Source organism: Bombina bombina, chromosome 1 (assembly GCF_027579735.1).
Source record: "Bombina bombina isolate aBomBom1 chromosome 1, aBomBom1.pri, whole genome shotgun sequence".
Lineage (NCBI taxonomy): Eukaryota > Metazoa > Chordata > Amphibia > Anura > Bombinatoridae > Bombina > Bombina bombina.
The window spans coordinates 604879389-604898906 of NC_069499.1; the positions used below are offsets into that span (position 1 = coordinate 604879389).

Here is a 19518-nt window from a genome sequence, read left to right on the forward strand (position 1 = left end):
AAGAAAAATCTTCTCACAGGTGGTCTTACTCTGAATCCTATTAGGTACCCCTGAGAGACAATGCTCTGAATCAATTGATTTTGGAGAGAATTTGCCCAAACTTCCTTGAAAAACCTTAATCTGCCCCCTACCAGCTGAGCTGGAATGAGGGCCGCACCTTCATGCGGACTTAGGGGCTGACTTTGGTTTCTTAAAAGGCTTGGATTTATTCCAATTTGAGGAAGGCTTCCAATTGGAAACAGTTTCCTTGGGGGAAGGATTAGGTTTGTGTTCCTTATTTTGACGAAAGGAACAAAAACAATTAGAAGCCTTAGATTTACCCTTAGGTTTTTTTATCCTGAGGCAAAAAAACTCCCTCCCCCCCATTAACAGTTGAAATAATCGAATCCAACTGAGAACCAAATCAATTATTACCTTGGAAAGAAAGAGATAGTAATCTAGATTTAGAAGTCATATCAGCATTCCAAGATTTAAGCCACAAAGCTCTTCTAGCTAAAATAGCTACAGACATGGATCTAACATCAATTTTGATAATATCAAAAATTGCATCACATATAAAATTATTAGCATGTTGTAGTAAACGAACAATGCTATATAAGTCAGAATCCAATTCTTGTTGCGCTAAATTCTCCAACCAAAAAGTTGAAGCAGCCGCAACATCAGCCAAAGAAATTGCAGGCCTAAGAAGATGACCTGAATATAAATAGGCTTTCCTTAAATAAGATTCAAGCTTCCTATCTAAAAGGATCCTTAAAGGAAGTACTATCTTCCATAGGAATAGTGGTTCGTTTAGCAAGAGTAGAAATAGCCCCATCAACGTTGGCGATCTTTTCCCCAAAACTCTATTGAAATTGCTGGTAAAGGATACAATTTTTTAAACCTTGCAGAAGGAGGCGGAGTTAGCCGTCAAACTAACAAGACGTGTTCTGTGAGAGCTCTCCACAATATACCCTAAAAACCATCAATTATATTCGGAATTGGGATTAGCTTAACTTCTAACTATACCCAGGCAGTATTGAAGTGGGCTCCTAGGACAAGGAGGGGGTTTTTACCCTAGAATTTTAACAACCAGCTGTCACAAACCTAGCCTTAATATACAGGCGTTACCGGAACCTGGACACAAGATCTTCTGTTCCTGATCTACAAGCGCAGACCTTCCTCTACTGCTCTCCGGGGGGGGGGGGGGGGTAGTTGATTACCACCAACTACCAGCACGGGTAAAATTTTGCAATCTTCCGGTTCCGGGAGGCTACGACTCACACGTAGCCCGCAGTTCTACCTGATCTTCTACCGGAAGCTCAATCTGTTAAGGGCTACTCTTGCCCACTACTTCACATCGGCCGGAGACCTTAGTGAACCTTAGAAGAAACCTCTGAGGTCAGGAGAGCCACTGCATTCTTGGCACGAACATCCGCCATTTTGCGCACTGTCCTCCCAACATCCAGGCCTCAGCTCCACTTTCTACCAGTGACTTGGAGCAGCGGGTAAGAGTTTCATCTGTATTTCTTACTGTGGGTGGCTCTTCCTATTACCGGGCTATATATTCCATAACATCTAATACTGTTACCTGCCTTGCCTGCTTTGAAGGTTTATTCTGCAACGGCTATTGTAGATAATAGGAAGGCCTTACAGTGTATATGTACTGCTTGTCAAAAAAGCATGGAAAGAAGTTATACTGATGGGACCCTCCTAAGTTCATATCATAATTAACCCATTCAATGCTGATATCCTGCATTTTTTCTAGACATTTTGTTCTTCAGATCTGCTAAATATCCCTGCGTATTTCTGAACTTATAAACCCTGATATAGTTGACACATAAGCTGCACTCAGAGCTACCTGAGAAATATCCCAGCTCATTCTGATTTCACAACTGTACACAACCACATTTTTCAGCAGGAGCTAACAGTTATAATCAGAAGTAGATAACTAATATTAAGATATCATACGTCTCCTCTTGACAGTGGTAGATAATAACTTTTGAAATAACTGGTTCCTGGAGAACGCTCTCTCCGATACCACTCACAGCCTTATTTCAATTGCTGGCAGATAGTCTTTTGAACATGGCTGTCTAAGTGACGATTGACATCAGGGGGACTATGTTTTAAATTTTTCCACACTTTTATATCCAAGTGCGGTTCTCCACTAATACTATATTACGCACACCTATCAGGGCCATTATAACATATATATTATGTCTCAAACTGCTAAGCGGAGGCTGAAAATAATGCAGCTGCCCAAGAAAACAGTTGCAGACCATTTTAAAGATCGACCCACTGGGAAAAATCAGCTACTCAGAGAATCTACTTCTGCGTTGGAAATGAGCTACTCAGAAAGCAGCATGGATTTCCAATCTCCTACATCGAATGCTCTATCTGAAAATATTGTAGATGTCCTAACTAGACGTATGAATTTACTTCAAGACACGCTAACTAAGGAAATTAAAGGCTCCACAGCTGAACTTCGCAGGGACATTGTGTTAGGCGAACGTACTGAAACCCTAGAACGTAAACACAAGGACTTAGCTGTGGATCATGCCCACTTACTCTCTTACTCCCACTCTTTATCAGTTCAAATCTCAGACTTGGAACTAAAGCTGGCTGACATGGAGGACAGATCCAGACTAAATTTGAGGTTCCAGGGGATACCGGAGGAGATTGGTCCTTAGGAACTGGAATCTTTCGTCCTGGAATTCTGCAACAATTTATTACTTTCACTGGACCCACCGGACCTCATACTGGACAGAGTCCATCAAGTTGCACGCCCTAGATCTATCTCCCAGGATAAACCGAGAGATGTTCTCGCTAGGGTCCATTTTTTCACATTTTTTTTTTTCATTCATTTTTTCATAAAGAAAGGATATTGAGAGAACTAGTTAATAAACCACAACTCCCAATCCTCCAAATTACTGTCTTTCCAGACATTTCCAGTTACACCTTACAAAGAAGAAGATCCTTCAGAAACAGCACTCAAATTTTGAGAACAGAGAACATCTGATACCGGTGGGGATACCCGACCAAACTAATAGTTACAAGAAATGGAGAGACCCATACAATTATAGCTCCCCAAGAGGGGTTCAACCTGCTCGGGGAGTGGGGACTTACCTCCTCTGGGTCCCATCTAGTTGCTGATCCTCCAATATCTAAACTCCGGTCTGTGGCTCCAGAATAGACTCCACTGCCACAACGACCCTCCACATGAGTTTGGACATTTATATTCCATCTGGTTTAGTATATTATAACTTTTCAAGCTTATTAGCCATATATTTCTATTACATTCTTTATATATTTCAACTGCACTCTGTTTAAACTAGAATGGGGGTGCCCGCAGTCGCTGACCTGAGGTGGCAGGTTTAATTGGGTTGAATGACCCTTATTTTCTAACTTTACCCCCCTCAGTAGTTGGGGCCCGAGGCCACCCATGGTCTCCACAATAATCCATAGTTAAATATGATTTACACAAGTTGAATGTTTACTAATGTTACATTTTTATTTTACGTTAGACACCCCTCCCTCCCAGTAATCCTCCTCCTTTTCCCTTCTCCCCTTACCTCACTTTTTCCTCCCCAAATCTAAGAATGTACACTAATCTTTTTTTTTTAGCGAGACCCTTTCCCCCCTCCTGATTTAACCTTTCCATTCCCCTCCTATTCCCCTTCTCCCTCCCTACACCTAAGAGGTAAGAAAATAAAAATTAAACAAACCAGATGCACCACACTCCCTTTTTCTCTTTTTACATTTGAGATACATAAGTGTCATTTCATAGTTCACACCCCCCCTTTAAATGTTGATCCTCCTACACAGGTTACTTACTTGTAACACCTCCCCCCCCCCTTACTCACGCAAATATAATTTGTGTTATCCCCTTTTATGGGGACCGGAGAAGTCAGTCTAGCTACTAGATAAACTTCTCCCACTGGTGATCTCTCAGACTACCATAACCGTTATATTGTTGACACCTTATTTAGTTGAGAACAGTTGTTCTTTGTTTAAATTTAACGGTTTTGTATTGTATCTATTCATTGTATAGTGATCTCTTACCACTGTTATTTCTTTATAGAGTTCTAGGGCATTAGTAGTTTTCTCATTTGTTGTTCCACAGTCCAGAAGCTACATAACCTGAGACCGTTATAACTCATTGCCTGCTATGCGGATCCAGGTGGGGTATGTGAATCTAAACCTCTTTCCTCTCCCTCCCCTACCTTTCCTTACATCCCCTGTATCATTTCAGATAGCCCACAATGGGGACACTTTCAGACAAAATCACCTTTGCTACCCTAAATGTTAAAGGGCTTAATTCCCCCGATAAGAGAAGTCTCCTTACTAACTCTATGAAGGCTTTGAAGGTGCAGGTTATACATTTACAAGAAACTCACTGGCTTGCATCGTGACAAAACCCATATAGATCCTCCGAATATCCTATGGTATTCTTGTCCTCCTACACTGAAAAATCTAGAGGAGTGGCGATAGCCATTCATAAATCAATACATTTTGATCACATACATGAGGAGAAAGACGACCAGGGAAGGTTCCTGATACTTCTCTGCAAACTAAATGGCCTCTTATTTACCCTGGTTAATATATATGTCCCTAACCAATCTCAGCCCAGCTTCCTGAGGGTAGTGCTATCTAAGGTCGAGCTTCTCAAAGTGGGAACAATTGTCCTAGGGGGAGACTGCAATATGGTGTGGGACCCATCGGTAGACAAAAAAGTTAAAAGGGGAAAAAAATTGACACATACTGCTGCCAAGTTTCGTCAATACATAATCCAATACAATCTGTATGACATTTGGCGAGCACATCATCATAGTGAGAGACTACACTTATTTTTCCAAACCTCACAATTCCTATTCGAGACTGGACCATTTTTTCACTGACTCCTGGACACTCAAAGTGGTATCTTCACATATTAGGATTTGCTCATGGTCAGATCATGAGTGTCTCATATTTACTCTCTCTACTGACTTAACTAAAACTCCCAGACCTAGTTGGAAACTTCCGAGGCAGTTACTTCACCATCGGGACTTTAGAGCTTCTCTTCAAAACTCCATAGTGGAATTCTTAAGAATAAATGAAACTCCTCAAATATCATCCCAAACAGTATGGGCCGTGCTTAAAGCCTATGTTAGAGGGATCTGTATCAGAAGACAGGCAGTAATCAGAGCTCAGGCCAGTGCCCCACTAGGTCTCGTGGTTTCCGAATTGCGGGCTACAGAGCTAGCAAATAAAACTTCCCCGTCCTCACCCCTAGCAGACAGAATTAAAAAACTTAGAACTCAGCTAGCAGATAGGGAATTAGAAACGGTGCGGGAGTCCTATGCCCGATTCAAGAAACTAATGTACTGCCAAGGGAAAAAGGCCTCAACCCTGTTGGCACATAAGTTGCGGGGTAGAACAGCACCAGCTAGGATATTGTCACTTAAACACGGTACCTCAACAGTTTCCTCACCTAAAGAAATAGGCAAAACTTTCGCGGATTATTACTCTGAACTGTACCATGTCCTGCCCTCTATGGCCGGCAATGAGTCCTCTACACAAGCTATAGCCAACTTCCTATATAAACTGCATTTACCGACCTTATCCAAGGTAGACAAAGAAACACTTAATGCCCTGTTCACATTAACTGAGCTTAATTTGGCTATTAAACACACCCAGAACAACAAAGCCCCAGGCCCGGATGGGTACCCAGCGGCCTTCTACAAACTTTTCAAGACGGAGCTCAATAGCGTTCTGTGAAGGCCTTCACAGAGGCACGAGACACCTATACCCAAACCAGATAAAGATCCCTCCCCGTGTAGTAGTTATAGACCGATCTCATTGATCAACGCAGATGTAAAGCTTTATGCCAAGCTTTGGGCAAACCGGCTTAAACGCTTACTCCAGAAAATTGCCAACTCTGATCAAGTAGGGTTTACATTTGGCAGAGAGGGGCCAGATAATACCCGTAGAGTACTTGACATTTTTACGGAAGCTTCCAGACTGAGGCGTCCCATACTAGCCCTGTCACTAGATGCAGAAAAGGCGTTTGAGAGGGTCAGATGGGACTACATATGGCTCGTCCTTGCTCAGTTTGGCCTCTCGTGCGAGGTAGTTACAGCAATTCGGGCCTTATACTCTAACCCCTCTGCGTTGGTCAAAGGATTGGGATTTGCATCTCCGGAAATCCAAATTACCAAAGGCACCAGACAGGGGTATCCCCTGTCGCCTTTAATCTTTGTTCTTGCTATTGAACCCCTAGCACAAGCCATCAGAAATTCCCAAGCGATACGAGGAGTTCGGATCGGTGAAGGGGACACGAAGATAGCCCTATTTGTCGATGAAGTGACCCTGTTTCTAACAAACCCACTGGGATCCCTGCCTGTACTTTTTGATCAAATAACCAAATTTGGTGCTCATAGTTATTACAAGATTAATGTTCTCAAAACTGAAGCACTGCCTATTTGTATTCCCGCATTTGAATTAGATGTTCTCCGAACGTCATTCTTTTCAGTGGCCACAAAACACCTTTCGTCACCTGGGAGTCCAGTTGGGTCCTGACCCTAAATTAGTAATTACCCTAAATTATACTGCAATTATTCGAGAAGTCACCGACCTCATCACCTCCTGGAACTTTAGGGAGATCTCATGGCTCGGTCGCATAGCGTCTTTCAAAAGGGCGATCCTGCCTAAGATTCTCTATTACTTTCGATGTATCCCACTCAATGTCCCTAGAGGCTTTTTATGTAGACTCCAGTCCCTTTGCCAGAACTATATATGGGGCCGATCCAAACCTCGCATAGCAGCAGAAACGCTATGAATAGGGAGGTGTAGCTATGCCTAGTATTCAGGGATACTATGAGGCCGCGCGACTCACTCATATCTCTGCGTGGGCGGACAAAGGTGAGCCGCAGGGATGGAAGACCATAGAGACGTCCAACCTTCCTTTAGGGCTTGAGCTTTCAGACCTTCCCTGGATCCCTGAGTATCGATTGGACGCCCTAGGGATCAAGAATATCATTATCAGAGACAATCTGAAAATTTGGCAAAGCCTCCGACATCTCTCTGATATAACCCCACACCCCTCCCCTATACATTCTGTTCCGGCCCTTCTTGCGGCACTACCAGACATGCATATTTTGCAATGGAGTAAATGGGACCTGCGGCAAGTCTCCCACTTCTACCTGTCAGACGCACTGACTACACCGAGTAATTTGGGCTCTATAGTACAAAACCCACCAACGTGGGCCATGTTTGAAAATTCCAGACTGTATACCTTCCTATTGTCTTGGGGATTCCCTAGAGCCCCAGGTAGACCTTTAACCACTTGTTTCTGTTAACCAAAAATTGTGGCAGTTAAAAACTAAAACCCCTAAAATACTCTCTCATCATTAAACACTAATCCAGATGACTACCAATCCTGAAAGAATTTGGCAACTTAGGGCTTGGGAATTTGACTTGTCCAGGCATATCACTGATAAGGACTTCCAACAGGCCGTGACCTTAACAAAAAAGACTGTACACTGTGCAAACACAATTGAATCCTACATGAAGTTGCTCCTCCAATGGTACAACACTCCTTTTAGACTATCACAGAAGTTCCCGTCATCATCCCCCCTATGTTGGAGGGAATGTGGACACAAGGGTTCGGATATCCACATTTGGTGGAGCTGTCCCAAATTACGACCCCAATGGAGCAAAATATCTGACCTCTGTTCAGCACTCGGGTTGTCAGTACCCCTGACCCCAGAGATGGCCCTCCTACATCTCTTCCCACTAAATATACCGGCCACCCTGTCCAAACTGGTCGTCTTTGTCCTTGCAGCCATGAAACTTGCGATAGCTAGAGCATGTAAACAACCACAGCCTCCAGACATTACAGACACGACCCCTATAATTCAATTCTACGCCAGTATGGAAAAAAGCTTCTACTCTAGTCTAGATAAGGAGGATCTGTATTGGCAGATCTGGGAACCCTGGTTTGTATACCAGGACGACCAAAGGCCATCGCATATGCATTGTAGTGTTCCCAGTCTCACCTTGTAATGCAATATCTAATTCAGAACCCCACTCAAATCTTATATTACATTGAACCTTCCCCCTTTCTTTTCCGCAATATGTGACCTTCCCCCTCCTCCCCCCCTTTTCCCTTGAGGTTTCTTGCCCCACCTGGTGACGCCCTTTGCACTTGAACTTACGTTTCATCAACAGAGGTTTATTTATTTGTAATTACCAGCTGACTTTTAATGTCCATTGTAATACTTTGCTGACACGTTATTGCATATTAAATCAGTTATTCAGTTACTGTTGGATCTTTGATTTTACATGTTTATTTAAATGTTACCCCTGAAACTGAATTTAAACGTTTACTGGTTTTAATATCAAGAGGACTAGCTTCCTCAATATCCAAAGTAATTAACACTTCTTTTAACAAAGAACGCCTATACTCCATTTTAAATAAATAAGTAGATTTGTCAGTGTCAATATCTGAGGAAGGATCTTCTGAATCAGATAGATCCTCATCAGAGGTGGATAATTCATTATGTTGTCTGTCATTTGACATTTCCTCAACTTTGAGAAGTTTTAAAAGACCTCTTACGCTTATTAGAAGGCGGAAATGCAGACAAAGCCTTCTGAATAGAATCAGTAACAAATTCTTTAAAATTCATAGGTATATCATGTACATTAGAAGTTGAAGGAACTGCAACTGGCAATGTACTATTACTGATGAACACACTATCTGCGTGTAAAAGTTTATCATGGTAACTAATACAAATGACATTAGGAGATATAATCTCCACAATTTTACAACAAATGCACTTAGCTTTGGTAGAACCGATGTCAGGCAGCAAAGTTCCAACAGATACTTCTGAGGCAGGATCAGATTGAGACATCTTGCAGTATGTAAAAGAAAAAACAACATATAAAGCAAATTTATCAATTTCCTTATATGACAGTTTCAGGAATGGGAAAAAATGCAAATAGCATAGCCCTCTGACATAGAAAAAGGCAAGAGGCAAACAGCAATGGGGAAAATAAATAATGAAAAAAGTTTGGTGCCAAGTATGACGAACAACATAACTTACCATTTTTTGCCGCCAACCATGTCCGGAAATGACACACTCGCGTCACTAACGACGCAACCCTGTGTGAAACCTCTGCGTCAATTACGACGCCGGAAATAACGAACTTGCGTCAACGGACGTGCCTTTCGCGCCAAAAAAGTCTCCCGCCAAGAATGACACAATTAAGTGTAGCATTTGGCGCACCCGCGAGCCTAAGTCAGCCCGCAATTTGAAACAAAGTAGTCAATTGGAAAAAAAGACTAAACCCCAGGTAAGAAAAAAATATTTCTTAATATTAACTTTCCCCAAATATGAAACTGACAGTCTGCAATAGGAAATACATGAACCTGACTCATGGCAAATATAAGTACAATACATATATTTAGAACTTTATATAAATGCATAAAGTGCCAAAACCATAGCTGAGGTGTCTTAAGTAATAAAAACATACTTACCCAAAGACACCCATCCACATATAGCAGATAGCCAAACCAGTACTGAAACAGTTATCAGTAGAGTATATCGTTGATCTGAAAAGGGAGGTAGGTGATGAATCTCTACGACCGATAACAGAGAACCTATTTCCCGTTAGGAAAATCATTGCATTCAATAGGTGATACTCTCCACGTCCCTCTGACATTCGCTGTACTCAGAGGAATCAGGCTTCAAAATGCTGAGAAGCGCATGTCAACGTAGAAATCTTAGCACAAACTTACTTCACCACCTCCATAGGAGGCAAAGTTTGTAAAACTGAATTGTGGGTGTGGTGAGGGGTGTATTTACAGGCATTTTGAGGTTTTGGTAAACTTTGCCCCTCCTGGTAGGATTGTATATCCCATACGTCAGTAGCTCATGGACTATTGCCAATTACATGAAAGAAAGGAATACCTGGCCTCTCCCATTCCTTAGAAACAATCTCCGAAGTTCGTTAGGTACAGGAAAAACGTCTGAGTAAGAAGGTACTTCAAAAACATAATTTATGCTTACCTGATAAATTCCTTTCTTCTGTAGTGTGATCAGTCCACGGGTCATCATTACTTCTGGGATATTACTCCTCCCCAACAGGAAGTGCAAGAGGATTCACCCAGCAGAGCTGCATATAGCTCCTCCCCTCTACGTCACTCCCAGTCATTCGACCAAGGACCAACGAGAAAGGAAAAGCCAAGGGTGAAGTGGTGACTGGAGTATAAATTAAAAAATATTTACCTGCCTTAAAAACAGGGCGGGCCGTGGACTGATCACACTACAGAAGAAAGGAATTTATCAGGTAAGCATAAATTATGTTTTCTTCTGTTAAGTGTGATCAGTCCACGGGTCATCATTACTTCTGGGATACCAATACCAAAGCAAAAGTACACGGATGACGGGAGGGATAGGCAGGCTCTTTATACAGAAGGAACCACTGCCTGAAGAACCTTTCTCCCAAAAATAGCCTCCGATGAAGCATAAGTGTCAAATTTGTAAAATTTGGAAAAAGTATGGAGCGAAGACCAAGTTGCAGCCTTGCAAATCTGCTCAACAGAGGCCTCATTCTTGAAGGCCCAAGTGGAAGCCACAGCTCTAGTAGAATGAGCTGTAATTCTTTCAGGAGGCTGCTGTCCAGCAGTCTCATAAGCTAAACGAATTATGCTACGAAGCCAAAAAGAAAGAGAGGTAGCAGAAGCTTTTTGACCTCTCCTCTGCCCAGAGTAAACGACAAACAGAGAAGACGTTTGTCGAAATTCCTTAGTTGCCTGTAAGTAAAATTTTAGAGCACGGACTACATCCAGGTTGTGCAGTAGACGTTCCTTCTTCGAAGAAGGATTTGGGCACAAGGAAGGAACAACAATCTCTTGATTGATATTCCTGTTAGTCACTACCTTAGGTAAGAACCCAGGTTTAGTACGCAGAACTACCTTATCCGAATGAAAAATCAAATAAGGAGAATCACAATGTAAGGCTGATAATTCAGAGACTCTTCGAGCTGAGGAAATAGCCATTAAAAATAGAACTTTCCAAGATAACAACTTTATATCAATGGAATGAAGGGGTTCAAACGGAACGCCCTGTAAAACATTAAGAACAAGGTTTAAACTCCAAGGTGGAGCAACAGTTTTAAACACAGGCTTAATCCTGGCCAAAGCCTGACAAAAAGCCTGGACGTCAGGAACTTCTGACAGACGTTTGTGTAACAGAATGGACAGAGCTGAGATCTGTCCCTTTAATGAACTAGCAGACAAACCCTTTTCTAAACCTTCTTGTAGAAAAGACAATATCCTAGGAATCCTAACCTTTGGATTCACACCAATATAGGTATTTACGCCATATCTTATGGTAAATCTTTCTGGTAACAGGCTTCCTAGCCTGTATTAAGGTATCAATAACTGACTCAGAAAACCCACGTCTTGATAAAATCAAGCGTTCAATTTCCAAGCAGTCAGCTTCAGAGAAGTTAGATTTTGATGTTTGAAGGGACCCTGTATCAGAAGGTCCTGTTTCAGAGGTAGAGACCAAGGTGGACAGGATGACATGTCCACCAGGTCTGCATACCAAGTCCTGCGTGGCCACGCAGGTGCTATTAGAATCACTGATGCTCTCTCTTGTTTGATTCTGGCAATCAATCGAGGAAGCATCGGGAAGGGTGGAAACACGTAAGCCATCCTGAAGTCCCAAGGTGCTGTCAGGGCATCTATCAGGACTGCTCCTGGATCCCTGGATCTGGACCCGTAACGAGGAAGCTTGGCGTTCTGTCGAGACGCCATGAGATCTATCTCTGGTTTGCCCCAACGTCGAAGTATTTGGGCAAAGACCTCCGGATGGAGTTCCCACTCCTCCGGATGAAAAGTCTGACGACTTAAGAAATCCGCCTCCCAGTTCTCCACTCCCGGGATGTGGATTGCTGACAGGTGGCAAGAGTGAGACTCTGCCCAGCGAATTATCTTTGATACTTCCATCATAGCTAGGGAGCTTCTTGTCCCTCCCTGATGGTTGATGTAAGCTACAGTCGTGATGTTGTCCGACTGAAACCTGATGAACCCCCGAGTTGTCAACTGGGGCCAAGCCAGGAGGGCATTGAGAACTGCTCTCAATTCCAGAATGTTTATTGGCAGGAGACTCTCCTCCTGACTCCATTGTCCCTGAGCCTTCAGAGAATTCCAGACGGCACCCCAACCTAGAAGGCTGGCGTCTGTTGTTACAATTGTCCAGTCTGGTCTGCTGAATGGCATCCCCCTGGACAGATGTGGCCGAGAAAGCCACCATAGAAGAGAATTTCTGGTCTCTTGATCCAGATTCAGAGAAGGGGATAAGTCTGAGTAATCCCCATTCCACTGACTTAGCATGCACAGTTGCAGTGGTCTGAGGTGTAAGCGTGCAAAGGGTACTATGTCCATTACCGCTACCATTAAGCCGATTACCTCCATGCATTGAGCCACTGACGGGTGTTGAATGGAATGAAGGGTGCGGCAAGCACTTTGAAGTCTTGTTAGCCTGTCCTCTGTCAGGTAAATCTTCATTTCTACAGAATCTATAAGAGTCCCCAGGAAGGGAACTCTTGTGAGTGGAACGAGTGAACTTTTCTTTTCGTTCACCTTCCATCCATGTGACCTTAGAAATGCCAGTACTAACTCTGTATGAGACTTGGCAGTTTGAAAGCTTGAAGCTTGTATCAGAATGTCGTCTAGGTATGGAGCTACCGAGATTCCCCGCGGTCTCAGTACCGCCAGAAGAGCACCCAGAACCTTTGTGAAGATTCTTGGAGCTGTAGCCAATCCGAATGGAAGAGCCACAAACTGGTAATGCCTGTCTAGGAAGGCAAACCTTAGGTACCGGTAATGATCTTTGTGAATCGGTATGTGAAGGTAAGCATCTTTTAAATCTACAGTGGTCATGTACTGACCCTCTTGGATCATAGGTAAAATTGTCCGAATAGTCTCCATCTTGAACGATGGAACTCTTAGGAATTTGTTTAGGATCTTTAAGTCCAGGATTGGTCTGAAAGTTCCCTCTTTTTTGGGAACCACAAACAGATTTGAGTAAAACCCCTGTCCCTGTTCCGATCGTGGAACTGGATGGATTACTCCCATTAACAGGAGCTCTTGTACGCAGCGTAGAAACGCCTCTTTCTTTGTCTGGATTGTTGACAACCTTGACAGATGAAATCTCTCTCTTGGAGGAGAGTATTTGAAGTCCAGAAGGTATCCCTGAGATATTATCTCTAGCGCCCAGGGATCCTGGACATCTCTTGCCCAAGCCTGGGCGAAGAGAGAAAGTCTGCCCCCCCACTAGATCCGATCCCGGATCGGGGGCCCTCAATTCATGCTGTTTTAGGGGCAGCAGCAGGTTTCCTGGTCTGCTTGCCCTTGTTCCAGGACTGGTTAGGTTTCCAGCCTTGTCTGTAGCGAGCAACAGCTCCTTCCTGTTTTGGTGCAGAGGAAGTTGATGCTGCTCCTGCTTTGAAATTACGAAAGGAACGAAAATTAGACTGTCTAGCCTTAGCTTTGGCTTTGTCCTGAGGCAGGGCATGGCCTTTACCTCCTGTAATGTCAGCGATAATCTCTTTCAACCCGGGCCCGAATAAGGTCTGCCCTTTGAAAGGTATATTAAGCAATTTAGACTTAGAAGTAACATCAGCTGACCAGGATTTTAGCCACAGCGCCCTGCGTGCCTGAATGGCGAATCCTGAATTCTTCGCCGTAAGTTTAGTAAGATGTACTACGGCCTCCGAAATGAATGAATTAGCTAGTTTAAGGACTCTAAGCCTGTCCGTAATGTCGTCCAGAGTAACTGAACTAATGTTCTCTTCCAGAGACTCAATCCAGAATGCCGCTGCAGCCGTGATCGGCGCAATGCATGCAAGGGGTTGCAATATAAAACCTTGTTGAACAAACATTTTCTTAAGGTAACCCTCTAACTTTTTATCCATTGGATCTGAAAAAGCACAGCTATCCTCCACCGGGATAGTGGTACGCTTAGCTAAAGTAGAAACTGCTCCCTCCACCTTAGGGACCATTTGCCATAAGTCCCTTGTGGTGGCGTCTATTGGAAACATTTTTCTAAATATCGGAGGGGGTGAGAACGGCACACCGGGTCTATCCCACTCCTTAGTAACAATTTCAGTAAGTCTCTTAGGTATAGGAAAAACCTCAGTACTCGTCGGTACCGCAAAATATTTATCCAACCTACACATTTTCTCTGGTATTGCAACTGTGTTACAATCATTCAGAGCCGCTAACACCTCCCCTAGTAATACGCGGAGGTTTTCCAGTTTAAATTTAAAATTTGAAATATCTGAATCCAGTCTGTTTGGATCAGAACCGTCACCCACAGAATGAAGTTCTCCGTCCTCATGTTCTGCCACCTGTGACGCAGTGTCTGACATGGCCCTAATATTATCAGCGCACTCTGTTCTCACCCCAGAGTGATCACGCTTACCTCTTAGTTCTGGTAATTTAGCCAAAACTTCAGTCATAACAGTAGCCATATCCTGTAATGTGATTTGTAATGGCCGCCCAGATGTACTCGGCGCTACAATATCACGCACCTCCCTCTGAGCGGGAGATGCAGGTACTGACACGTGAGGCGAGTTAGTCGGCATAACTCTCCCCTCGTTGTTTGGTGAAATTTGTTCAATTTGTACAGATTGACTTTTATTTAAAGTAGCATCAATACAGTTAGTACATAAATTTCTATTGGGCTCCACTTTGGCATTGCAACAAATGACACAGGTATCATCCTCTGAATCAGACATGTTTAACACACTAGCAAATAAGCTTGCAACTTGGAAATACAATTCAATTAGAATAATATTAAAACGTACTGTGCCTTTAAGAAGCACAGAAGATCTATGACAGTTGAAAATTAATAAATTGAAACAGTTATTGCCTCAATCCTTGAAAACAACACAACTTTAGCAAAGGTTTAATCCCATTAGCAAAGATAACAAATTCTGAAAGCAGGAAACAATTACAGAATAAACGTTTTTTATCCCAGTCAACTATAATTCTCACAGCTCTGCTGAGAGAAATTACCTCCCTCAAAATAAGTTTTGAAGACCCCTGATCTCTGTAGAGATGAACCAGATCATGCAGGAAATAAAATGAGATGCTGACTGAAATATCTGATGCGTAGCAAAAGCGCCAAAAAACGGCCCCTCCCCCTCACACACAGCAGTGAGAGAGAACAGAAACTGTCAGAAAAAAGATTAAGCAACTGCCAAGTGGAAAAATAGTGCCCCAACATTTATTCACTCAGTACCTCAGCAAATGAAAACGATTTTACATTCCAGCAAAAACGTTAAACATAATTTCTAGTTATTAAACAGCTTTATGTACTTCTTACAGTGTAATTCTAGTGAAGTACCATTCCCCAGAATACTGAAGTGTAAAGTATACATACATGACATTATATCGGTATGGCAGGATTTTCTCATCAATTCCATTGTCAGAAAATAAAAGCTGCTACATACCTCTATGCAGATTCATCTGCCCGCTGTCCCCTGATCTGAAGTCTACCTCTCCTCAGATGGCCGAGAAACAGCAATATGATCTTAACTACTCCGGCTAAAATCATAGCAAAAACTCTGGTAGATTCTTCTTCAAACTCTGCCAGAGAGATAATAACACACTCCGGTGCTATTTTAAAATAACAAACTTTTGATTGAAGATATAAAACTAAGTATAATCACCATAGTCCTCTCACACATCCTATCTAGTCGTTGGGTGCAAGAGAATGACTGGGAGTGACGTAGAGGGGAGGAGCTATATGCAGCTCTGCTGGGTGAATCCTCTTGCACTTCCTGTTGGGGAGGAGTAATATCCCAGAAGTAATGATGACCCGTGGACTGATCACACTTAACAGAAGAAATATCTGTTCAATTTACTCGACTTCACAGGAGCGACAACTACTGTAGAATCACAGTCATCTAAAGTCACCAAAACCTTCCTGAGTAACAGGTGGAGGTGTTCTAATTTAAACCTGAAAGATACAACCTCTGAATCAGTCAAAGGTACTGAACTTTCTGAATCTGAAATTTCGCCTTCTGATAGAACCTCTATACCCTCTAACTCGGCTCCCTGGGAGGGTACATCCGAGATTGCTACCATAGCCTCAGAAGCCTCACCAATAACATGGTTGTCCTTCCTTTTACGTTTGCCTTGTAATATAGGAAAAGCAGATAACGCATCAGAAATTGTAGAAGACATAAGCGCTACTTTGTCCTTTAAGGTAACTCCAGCTGGTGCTAGAGCAGAAGTACAGGGCACTGCTTGTGCGGGCGTTAAATCTTGGGACGCTAGGGGAGAAAGCTGCGGCATACTCTGAATCTCGTCATTAGATCCAGGAGAAACATCCGCCTTTAAAAAAATTTGATCATGAAAAATCTTTTCCTTATAACTTAAAGCCCTCTCAATACATGAGGGACAGAAGGGAGGTGGTTCCACATTAGCATCCAAACACATGGAGCAGGTAACACTCTGCACAGCTCCAATATTATTATAATACTTTAGATTTATTATTTTTAGAAAAACAAAAAATAGTGTTACTGTCTCTTTAAGAATTCAAAACAAAAAACACAATGCTAGAAGAAAACAATTATACAACAGGACACAAAAAGTTATACAGATTACTGACTGAAATAACTTTAGACAAAAAAAACAATACTTTGCCTTTAAGAAATAAACGGACACAATTAACCTCCTGCTGAGGTACCTACCTTGACCACCAGTCTCACTGCAAACACCAGAGGAATAGAAGGCAACGATCCCAGCGCTAACAACTGCTTGCTTACAGACCATGCGGTTCTAGCATGACCTGATCTTCCCAGCAGTCTAGAAGAGCTACTTCAACAGTGACACCGTAAGCCCCAAACTGAATGCGCAGCGTACTCCAGATGCGCGAAAAACATAGCCCCGCCCATCGTGGGCGTAATACTATGAACAACCCGAAAAAAATAAAACAGCTTTCTCCCAGCCCCAGTGCCTGAACTAGGCTGTCACAATTTACCCTCTAAATAAAAGAGAGCCTGGTCCCATAAATAAAAGTCCCACTGCAGAGCCTTTTATCTTTTAAATAGAAACACAAGTGCCCACTTTGCTCTGAGAGAAAAACTCCCCAGAAAATAAAGCAGCACTTACCTTAATGCTGTCCAACAGCAGGATAGCCCAACAGGTGTAAGCGGTCCTCTACCTCCTATGGCCCTGTTGAAAAATGATAAAGCCTGAGTAAAACTTGCTTAGGCCATCAGTGTAAGGGCAGCATCAATGTATGGGAGGCACAGTGAGAATTATGTCCCACCAGTTCCCATTGCTTTAAAGCCACCAAAAAGCTCTACTGTAGAGACTGATATGGACTACGGCTACACCCTGGAACAAAGCAGCACACTCTGGCACCACTTTAAAAATAATAAACTCTTGATAGAAAAATCTTTAACGCAGGCAAAGAGAATGACTGGGGTGGGAGGGAAGGGAGGAGCTATATATAGCAGCTCTGCTGTGGTGCTCTTTGCCTCCTCCTGCTGACCAGGAGGTGAAATCCCACAAGTAAGGATGAAATCCGTGGACTCATCGTGTCTTAAAAAGAAAGAAAAGGCTTCATCAAAGGGTTTTATAATTGTTCAGCTGTAAAAGGGTTAAACTGTGATTTTCATAAACTCTGCATTTAATTTAATTAAATAACAATTTTGGGGGTCACAAAGTTGTCAACAAAGATCTTACAGTTTCATAGAAATCGAGGATGAAGTGAAGAAGCAAAGAGCTGTTGTGAATCTGTAGCCCCAACGTTGAAAGGCGACCTGTGAACTGGACTAGATTATCCACAGAAGTCAGTAGCCCAGACATTGTGTCATTCCTGGTCAGAGAGAAGATATTCATTACCAACGCATAGGAATTCAATGGGGTCAATACCAAAAAGAATAAAAAAAAAAATGTAATTACACATATACACTACATGATTTTCTAAAATGAAAAGAACTTTTAGAAATACCTGGCTAATCAGTATCTTAACTCCTTAAAATAAGAATAAAAAACAGGAATTATGCATTGTATAAACTGCATAATACAGGAAAAATAAATTAAAGGGACAAAATACTTATGTGCTAAATCACTTGAAAGTGATGCAGCGTATCTGTAAAACACGAACGAGAAAATATAACCTGAACATCTATATGTAAAAATGGAAGATATTTTACCTCAAAACTTCTTCATCTCAAAATAGCAAGTGCTCAGTGAACAGTGGTCCTTCAGTTACTGTCCAGCTACAGGTTGAAGAAAAAAAAAAAGAAAAAAAGAGCAACATCCAAATAAGCATCAGTAGTGCTGAGGTCATGCTTTGCTTTACTGTGATCTCATGAGATTTCATAGTAAACTTCCTCAAACTGAATAGGAGAATAACATGACGCAAGCTCTCTTGCAAGTCCTAATTGGCTGCTGAAAATCCCTTTACAATGAGATGTGGCTACTGAGGAAATTAGGTAAAATATCTTCCTTTTTTACATTGAGATGTTGAGGTGATATTTTCTACTCATCCTTTTACAGTTATGCTGCACTACTTTCAAGGACTTCAACATGTGGGTAGCGTAACTTTAAGTTTCAAAATACTGTAGCTATAGAAATTCACAATCGTAAGAATTCTAATGAAATGAACAATTATGTATTCATTATGGAGAGAATAAAACAATAAAAATTATATATAGATTGCATTATTAACACAATATTTATGCTCTGGGTATTCCTTGCAGAGCAGAACAGAATATTTATGCTCTGGGTATTCCTTGCAGAGCAGAACAGAATATTTATGCTCTGGGTATTCCTTGCAGAGCAGTACATATAAGAACCCATCTCTAGAGAGAATATTTCTTTACAATACCATTTTGAAAAATGCTTCTGAGAAAAGTTCATACACATTCTGTGATAACTTTGCTTGTACATGCAATGGCCTAGATATAAGCAGATAGGCTACAAAAGGAAATTTATGCTTACCTGATACATTTATTTCTTTTACGATATGACAAGTCCACGGATTTCATCCTTACTTGTGGGATTACGCCTCCTGGTCAGCAGGAAGTGGCAAAGAGCACCACAGTAGAGCTGTATATATATAGCTCCTCCCCTCCCTCCCACTCCAGTCATTCGACCGAAGTTAGGAAGAGAAAGGAAAAGCCAAGGTGCAGAGGTGACTGAAGTTTAACAAAAATAAAAACCTGTCTGAAAAATTTACAGGACGGGCCGTGGACTCGTCATATCGTAAAGGAAATAAATCAGGTAAGCATAAATTTCCTTTTCTTTTACAAGATATGACGAGTCCACGGATTTCATCCTTACTTGTGGGATAAAATACCAAAGCTGCTACAGGACACGGATGAAAGGGAGGGACAAGACAGGAACCTAAACGGAAAGGCACCACTGCTTGAAGAACCTTTCTCCCAAAAACAGCCTCTGACGAGGCAAAGGTATCAAATTTGTAAAATTTGGAAAAAGTGTGAAGAGACGACCAAGTTGCAGCCTTG

The 19518-nt window shown here is 42.2% G+C and overlaps 1 protein-coding gene across 1 annotated transcript in view; it reads right to left on the reverse strand.

The window, feature by feature from the left end:
* Nucleotides 1-19518, reverse strand: part of CENPI (centromere protein I) — a 224399-nt gene that overhangs the window by 114475 nt on the left and 90406 nt on the right. Inside the window, exon 16 of the mRNA XM_053698960.1 lies at nt 17729-17861. Coding sequence (XP_053554935.1) covers nt 17729-17861 — 133 coding nt within the window. The remainder of the gene's footprint in view (nt 1-17728; nt 17862-19518) is intronic.